The sequence below is a fragment of the Pseudomyrmex gracilis genome, unplaced genomic scaffold (genome assembly GCF_002006095.1).
Source record: "Pseudomyrmex gracilis isolate BER0280 unplaced genomic scaffold, ASM200609v1 scaffold_513, whole genome shotgun sequence".
Lineage (NCBI taxonomy): Eukaryota > Metazoa > Arthropoda > Insecta > Hymenoptera > Formicidae > Pseudomyrmex > Pseudomyrmex gracilis.
The window spans coordinates 65,405-74,480 of record NW_018021097.1 but is presented as its reverse complement, the minus strand read 5'-3'; the positions used below and the strand labels follow the sequence as shown (position 1 = coordinate 74,480).

At 41.5% G+C, this 9,076-nt stretch overlaps 1 protein-coding gene across 1 annotated transcript; it reads left to right on the top strand.

Annotated features, from left to right (window-relative positions):
- Window positions 1-360: 360 nt before the first annotated feature.
- Window positions 361-9,055, top strand: LOC109860945 (tight junction protein ZO-1; the record flags this gene model as incomplete). Its single annotated transcript, XM_020440373.1, has 15 exons — window positions 361-554; window positions 923-1,122; window positions 1,396-1,827; window positions 2,452-2,518; window positions 2,614-2,764; window positions 2,860-3,011; window positions 3,112-3,406; window positions 3,692-3,863; window positions 3,955-4,180; window positions 4,259-4,433; window positions 5,761-5,970; window positions 6,131-6,475; window positions 6,606-6,844; window positions 6,912-7,116; window positions 7,483-9,055. Coding segments are annotated over 15 exons (3,495 nt in total), but the record flags the coding sequence as incomplete, so codon positions are not given.
- Between the last annotated feature and the right edge of the window lie 21 nt (window positions 9,056-9,076).

Sequence of the window (9,076 nt, the reverse complement as noted above, 5' to 3'; positions counted from 1 at the left end):
TTTTTTTTTTTTTTTTTATTTAAATTGCAAATTTTAATTGTCCGCCTTGATCCGCGCGTTTAATTTAACAGTGTAATTCTTAAACCGCCTTTAAACCGCGCGTAACACTTAGCCAACGGCATGTTCTCATGTTTGCGTAGTGTCTTGTGTGTAAATAGCCGATGGTTAAACGCGCTTATCTCTATTTGAGAAAGAAGTGAAGTAAGAAACCCGAGAAAAGAATGTGCGTGTTTCGACATACTTTCGCGATTAATTGCGCATCGTCGAATTACATCGATCGTATCGACGATAAATAGAGAAAAACACGCTGACGTCGAAAAAACGTCGGAGCGAAAGATGACAAATGTGTGATTTTTTTTTTGTTTTTTCTACTTGAATTTTCAGTTGGGAGACAGAGGATGGGAAATTCACCACGTCACCGTCACCAGAGTTCCCGGCTACGGCTTCGGTATAGCCGTGTCAGGAGGTCGCGACAATCCTCATTTTACTAATGGCGATACGGCAATCGCGATTTCCGACGTCCTCAAAGCCGGACCGGCGGAAGGAAAATTACAGTAAGCAAGATCAATAGAAATCTTCGTCGCTCTCTCTCTCTCTCCTCAGCTTTTTAAGTAAAATATATCGAGAAGATCTCTTTAACTTTCTAAATGAAATATCTAAGTTTTAAGCAACTGGGTATCTCTAAAAACAATTCCAGTTTAATTGTAAATTAAAAATCCTCAAGTTATCGAATAAAAAAATATTTCGCTCAAAAACTACTCCAATAAAAATTCTATTATGTTACAGCAATTAAAAATAAATTAGCTTAACGTAATATTATATTGTTATATTTTTGCTGTACATGTTTCCTTTATGTGTTGTCTCTCTCTTAATAAATAAAGTTTATTATTAGATACGTTTTGTTCTCGATTTTTTTTTATAGAGTCAACGACCGTATCATCTCAGCCAACGGGGTGTCGTTGGAGGGCGCCGATTACGGACGTGCCGTGCGAGTCCTGCGAGACTCCGGCTCTACCGTTTTATTAGTTGTTAAACGAAGGGCTTCCTCGAATTCGCCCGGTTGCCTCGGCAACACGACCCAGAGTCATCGACTCACGCTCACACGAAACAATAAAAAGGACGGTACGTAATTAGACACCCCGCGCGCTCAACAATCGCGATGATTGTCAGGAATGTGCGATCCAGAAAAATATAAAATACCCTTTTCTCTTATCAAAATATAATTGAATCTATAATTGCACGTTTTTTTATTTTGCTCCAAGTCTTTCAATTTTATTTGTGAAAGATCGGGAAAGATTTTTTTTTCCCGGCGTTTGAGAGAAATCTTCGCGTTTCTTCCTTCGTTCACCTTCGACCGACCGATTCAATCTCTCGTAACGTCGCCTCGATTTCTAGACTTCGGCATAGTGCTTGGATGCCGATTGTACGTGAAGGAGGTTACGCGAGAAAACACCGGAGTGAAAACCGGGGACGTGCTAACCCGAATAGGCAGCGTGGCCGCCGACAATATGAGCCTGAAGGAAGCGAGAAAGCTGATGGACCAGTACAAAGACAGGGTCTCGATCGTGGTGACGCGGGACAGCTCGTGCTGCCACGCGCAGCAGCCAGGTAAAGGGGATAGCGGCGAATACTTGAACTCGGGCGCGAGTTACAGTAGTCAGAACTTATACGTTCCGCCACCCACGAGGCAGCCCTTGGAGGACAAGAGCAACCTCGTGCCCCGCGGTCGTTCACGGGGTCCGCTGATGGACGTGTCCCTCAGCCAGCTGGATCTGCCGGCTACGCCCACGGTCGATCCACCCAGACCGCCTCCGCCCAGACCGGAAGGTGCGTGATGCACTTAACTAATTATTTCAAAATAATAATAAGTTGAATAAAAAAGACTGAGGTTACTGTCCTAACGAGCATCGCTGACCGGACAGTTATTAAAGAAATAATTACACAAAGTATTTCTATATGTAAAGTTAGAATCTAATAATTAAACAATTGAAACAGGTCTCAAATACAAAATAAATCTGGTTGCGTGGTGTCCACTACTGCTCGTGAACAATTAAATTACCTGACGTTTATATTCGGTTCCTGATTTAATTGACAAATACAATTGGAAATCAGGAGCTAAATAAACATCGGGTAATTTAGTTGACAAGCGGTAGACCACGGCATTTATTTTTGAATCTAATAATTAAAATACACATCCTAAAAATTGCTTAAAACATTAAGAATTGTTTTGTTTAATATTTAAATGTCCAATAATTATTTCTCAATTAACGTGCACAAATTGGGACAGTTTTATGTGTGTAAAAAAATATAAAGTAGTATGAAGGATTTTTACGCTGATTGAATAACAAGAAGTCTCGAGATTTGCCGCCGCTATTTGGTTTTTTGTTTGAGTTTCATTCTGCTGTATTTAGTTTTTGCTTAATGACTGTATGTTTTTTTTTTTTTTTATAGATTATTACAGCACGCGTAGGCAACTTTACGATGAGGATTCAGTTTCGCCTCGAACAAAGCAGCCCATGTGAGTTAAAAATAGCGATAAAATATTACTGCGAGTTTGCGCAATTGAAAAGTGTGTATAATGTTGTTTTTTGTTTGTCTCTTTTTTACACACAGGCCGGACCCTCGATTCATTACCTTCCAAAAAGAAGGCTCTGTGGGAGTGCGACTAAGCGGCGGCAACGAAACCGGAGTTTTTGTAACCGCGGTTCAAGCGGGAAGCCCCGCGTCGCTTCAGGGTCTTCAGCCCGGCGATAAAATTTTGAAGGTTCGTTATGTAATTAACTGAATATATAAACGAGATTCTACGCGCGAGTTCTGAGTGAATGTTTGAAAGAACTTAACATCAACGTTTGTTATCAGATCAACGATATGGATATGAAAGGAGTCACGAGGGAGGAAGCTGTGCTGTTTCTGCTCAGCTTGCAGGAACAGATCGATCTCATCGTGCAACATCGGCGTCAGGAGTACGACCAGATAGTCGCGTCCGGCAGAGGCGACTCCTTCCACATAAAGTAAAGTTTCGAATTTTTATCGGAAAAAAAAATAAATTAAATCGCGCAATTTTCTCTTGTATTTTAATCTCTTCGGTTTTTTTGATTGAAATTCGCGCAGAACTCACTTCCACTACGAGCAACCGCAGAAGGGCGAGATGAGTTTTCGCAGCGGGGACGTTTTCCACGTGGTTGACACTCTTCACAACGGGGTCGTGGGATCCTGGCAGGTTTTTCGAATCGGACGTAATAACCAGGAGGTTCAGAAGGGCATTATACCCAACAAGGCGCGAGCCGAGGAACTCGCAACCGCGCAGTTCAACGCGACGAAGAAGGAGATGAGTGCAAGCGAGAGCAGAGGTAGCTTCTTCAGGAGAAGAAGAAACAGCCATAGGCGCTCCAAGTCTTTGGGAAGAGTAAGGGAATAATGTTTCTTCGCGATTTACAATTTTAAACCTGAACCTGCTAAAATTTTCTTCATAAAAAAAAACATTAAAAATATACAATAATATTTCGCAATAAATATATAAAATACGTATATAAATAATATTTCAAAATATAATTAAAATAAGTAATAATGAAAATAAATAATACGAAAATAATATTTAATATTATTTTCACATTTTATTTCAGTATTTTAATTATATTTCAAAATTATTGTTTTATATGCGTAAAATAATAATGAAATATAAATTTTTTAGGATCATTGGGACGACGTGGTGTTTTCTGACAGCGTGAGCAAGTTCCCGGCTTACGAACGCGTGATCCTGAGACATCCCGGATTCGTCAGACCTGTCGTTCTCTTCGGACCCGTCGCCGATCTCGCTAGAGAGAAACTTCTCAAAGATTTCCCTGACAAATTTACCTCTCCACGTGAGTGATCTGTCCGCTCTTCGTTTAATTGCTTCGCAAAGCTATTGTCTCGAAGCTATAAATGTACTACTAAACGTTTAATCTCCCAAAGAAATGGAAAGTCAATTGGAAGACGGCACGGGAAAGAACACGAAAACGTCCGGCATCATTCGTCTGAGCGCCATCAGGGAGGTGATGGACCGAGGCAAGCACGCGTTGCTCGACATCACACCGAACGCCGTGGATCGATTGAATTACGCCCAGTTCTATCCGATCGTCATCTTCCTCAAGGCCGAGACGAAGCAGGTCATCAAAGAGCTGAGAGCCGGCATCCCGAAGTAAAGAACTTACTAACAGCTGTTTTCTCACCTCTCCCGTGTGGTGGAGATTTTCTAAGCGCGCACGTATTGTTGCAGATCGGCGCACAAAAGCAGCAAAAAGCTCTTGGAGCAGTGCCAGAAGCTCGATAAAATCTGGGGTCACGTTTTCAGCGCGGTGATCACTCTGAATGCGCCGGAAGCCTGGTACCGGAAGCTCAGAGAGCTCATCGACCGACAGCAGCAGGGCTCGCTGTGGATGAGTCAGACCAAGGTAACGTTCGATCGCGCATACGTATATAGAGTGTGGCCTAGATAAAAAAAAAAAAAAAAAAAAATGCGCGTGTAATACTTCGCTCTCGGTTTTGTCTCCACTGTAGAAAGACGAGTGTAGAGCTAAACCTGTGCTCGGAACTTCTGATTTTCTCTCTCTTTTTCTCTCAATTTTCTCTTCTCTTGCGAATATATATATATATACACATGCGATTGTTCTTTCTTCGCCGCTTTGCGATTCTTCAATTCGGGCCTGTTCATTGTAGCCGATATACAGTCACTACACGGTGTGGGACTTATCGCAACCATCTGTACAAGCTCACACTCCACCTCCCGCTCTCCCGCCTCCGCCCGTTCCCGCTCGTGTGTACTACGACGAGAATAAGAATCACGAAGCGCTCACGTCCCACCATCATCAGTCGTCGACATTTTTCACGAACAAACACCCAGTGTCTGTTATCCAGTCTCCTCCTTTGAATTCAAGCGTCATCCGTGAGCAATACCTCGGCTGTGTTTAAATTCCGCTTTGATCCTTTCTCTCGCTTTCTTCTCTTTTCAAGATCACTGACTTGTTTAACGCGATAACATTAATAAAATTTGTTAATTAAAATGTTTTATTTAATAAACTTGTGTTAAAAATATGTATCTTTTGTATAAAATTGGGCTTAGACGTTTATAGCATGTTGGTATTCTATGTGCTTTGCATGAATCTGAATGCAATTTTACGCTTCACGCACGCCGCGTATGTACGGTGTAGTAATGCAAGATATAAGATAATTCTAGTATTTTATAAATTTTTAATTATTTCTTTTAAACAAAGCACAGAATTATTTTCACAAAACAAAAATTTATGTATACCACGCACTTCTCTATATTAAATATAAAATTTAAAAAATATATTCCATTTTTACATATCAAATATAAAATTTGACTATATCAAATTATACTTGATATAAAAAATTTTATATGTAAACAATATATAAAATATATAAATAATAATATATAAAAAATGATTTGTCTCTTGAAAATTAGAAAATGGCTCATCTTTACATAATTTACATCGAGTTATCTTATATTTTTGTCTCTTGTCTGATGTAACGTGCTTCTTCCCGCAAATTGGTGAGAGAAATATATAATTATGTAATTAATTTGTACAACGTTAAAGAGTAATCATTGTAACAATGCATAATCGTGTGACTTTTGATGCTTCCGCAATGCTGCTATTCGCACCACATGAAAACGCATTGCCGTGTCTGGGTTTTATGTGTCACTCGCGTGTGTAACCGTTTTTGCGTAACGTCATGTCCTTTGTGGTCTGGGCTCCGTAGCCGGAAGAAGCCCTGTCGGATGACTTCCTATTCCCGATGACTTCTCGCCTCTCCTACGCTTCCTCCCCGGAGAGCGATCTGGAACTGAGCCCGGCGCCCGTCATCCCCGGCACGTTGGGTCCGCCGTCGCGGCTCAAGAGCAGCTCCGATCCCAGTATCGCCACTCAGGACGACACCACCGCGCCGCCCCCGTACACGACGAATTATCAGGTAATTTAATTCGCGGAGAAAGAGAAAAAAAAAATCACGAAATTTTCAACATCGTTATAGAGTATCGTGTAATTATTAGGTTGATGCAAAAATAATACGATTTTTCTTTGTTTATTAATTAATTTCTGCACCAACAATATAATTGTCACGTTTATTTTAGCAATCGTTCGAGCAACAAAAGAGAAGATCTCAAGGCGGCGTAGGGGACAGCAAGTACGGCTTCTCTCTGTCCGGGCAAATGAGCAATCAGTCCGGCTCGCCCGAATACCTAGGTAGCACCTTCGAGCCCAGATCGCCCCATCACAGCCCCCCGGATCTTCCGCCGCGGGTCGACCGAAACGCGAAACCGGTCAATCAAACGCCGCGGGGAACGATAGGACGATCCGCTCAGGAACGTCTCGGAGTGACCAAGACCGACTCCGTTCTGGACATCGGGAATTACATCAACGCGACCCCACACAAGGCGAACGCGACATCGTCCCTCGAACGGGCGCAGCCGAAGACGGTGAGAAAACGTCAAATCTTTATTTTTTTCTTCTATTATTTTAATAATTAAAATTAGAGCGACAAGTGTCTTATGTTTCTGCGCCATCTTCCTCCAATTAGAGAAATTAATATTTTCAATTAATTTGCAGGGAAGTTACGATAGCATGTCCTCCTACGATTCGTACAACAATACCAACGGGAACGTCAGTTACGGGGCGACCAATTCGAACACGTCGACGAACCGATTGGGTCCGAACGTGCCTGACGATCTCAAGACCACCAACAACGTACCACCGAGAGCGCACGACCCTTACAGATTCACCAGATCCACGGCTCAGCCCGTTTCCACGCACGACTCTCAAACGCGAACCGATTATGCCAAATACAAGTACGCGTTAAATTTTTCAATGTCGCGCGTAAGCAAAAGATAAAACAATCGTTTCTTTTTCTTAAAGCCGATCCACCGATTACAAATCGATACCGATGTCGCAAAACAAGCCGGGAGGCACATACAAGCCGATTCCACCCCCGAAACCGAAGAATTACAGACCACCCCAGACTACGGTCGGACAAACAACGGAGAACAACGGGAACGACGGGACCAATTCGTACCAACACTCCAAGAGCTATTCCATCGCCACGTCGCACGTGCACAACGGGGTAATTATAATTTTTCGTCGTTTTATCATCGCGATAAAGTTGGTCTCTTTTGAGAAAAGCCTGATCTATATCGTATCGTCATCCTCCTTCCCCCTGCTTTCATTTTATCGACGTACGCGATAATTTTACAAGTTGATCGGAGGTCAGAACGCAATTATACGGAATTATCGATTATCTTGGGCGGATCTTATCTTCTTGTGTGTGTGTGTTTGAAACGTTTGCGATTTACAAGAGAGGCTTTGCCAAGTCTTTTTTTTACAAATTACTGCGAACAATTTGCGGTTATCGCGAATAACAAGAAAATGAAATCATAAATATCGAGAGCGGATGTGTAATGCGAGTTTCCGTTTCTTATCTCCCGTTCAGGTAGAAAGTAACAGCAGCGTGCAGCGCAACAGCGGCCAGTATTACTACAACATTCCGCCACCCGGTCGTCACAACGAGGGCAATCTCGTGAACTCGCATCACAATCTAAGTCATCACCTCACGTCGCCGACCCACAGCCACAGCCTCAGCCACACGCACTCGCACTCGAGCCCGCCGGTCACCACCACGCACTCCCACAGCAACAGCGCCGGTCAGATCAGTCTCGGTCTGACGACACACAATCGAAACGGGACGAATCACAACGGTTACATGCACGGCAACAATCACGCGCCCGCCGGTCCCGTCTATCCGTCCGCCAATCCCGGACACAACAGAGAACCCAGCGGCCTGGACCTGGCCGGGAGTCGGGAGCAAAGAGGCAGCGCCTTCGAGCTCTACCGAAAGCCGGTTTCTCATTACAACATGAGGTGAAAAATTCGAGGATTCTTTAGTGAAATTTCTTCAAAAAAGAAAAACAAACCTTACGAGGATCAAATCTCTCATTCCCTGCGCGCGTTTTTAAATAACATTTACTCTTGAATGTACAAAATGAGCTCTTTCATTAAAAAAATAAAAAACTCAAAAGAACAAATTGAAACATTGTCCGAATAAAATTGTTATTTATATATCTTGTGTACATACGCTCCTTTGTTATTTTTTATCAATGTCACGAATGCGGAAACCGTTTCTCTCGACGACTGTAATTTATACTGTCTCACAGTTGACGTCTCGCATCCTGATGCGAGACTTATGTTAAATCAGGGCGAACGATATCTATCGGCGCGCGGAGAGACATAATAAAATCGTGCAATCTCATAGACGATAGAACTAAGTTACGCCTAGAGAAAATATAATATTGCAAACAGTATTGTGCCTTGCAAGAAATTTCTCATTCCGATATAGGAAATGAGAATAATTTACAACCAAGTACTTAGATGTTTTTTTTTAACGCAAGTTAACTGTATTACACAAGAACGTGAAAAGTTCACACGGCGGAGCAAAAATAAAGAAAAACGATTGCGCAGTTACATTTGTACGTCGTTTGATTAAACATGTGATTACACATGTGATAACTATAATGCATGAATTACCTGTTATTTGTTGAGCGTCATTATTAGCAATAAAACCAAATGGCCTTTCGAGATCTTGAATAGAAGAACGTTATTAATTAACGTTGTAACTGATGCAAACGAATATAGTCTGCGCCATTATATTTTACTTCAGTAATCTTGTACCGCGAGTTAAGAAGTAAACAAATTATATTATTATTATTGTTAATATAATATATATATATATATATATAATTTGGTACATATATATAATATTGTAACCCGATATGTGTTGAACTACTTACGAGCGTAATTAGTAAAATTCTACAATCCTCGTCTCGCGCGGAAATGTAGCAAAAAACTTATAAGATCTGACAAAAAGACATAAACTACGTATGCGATGCGTATAGATTAGCGTTATGAAAAAGCAAAAGGCCTTGAATAGATAAATATTCAAGAAGGCCTCGGAAAAGACCTTTTTTTTTACCGAATAAAAATCATTAACTATGTTATAGAAAAAAAAATAATATGTATAAATTTAATTC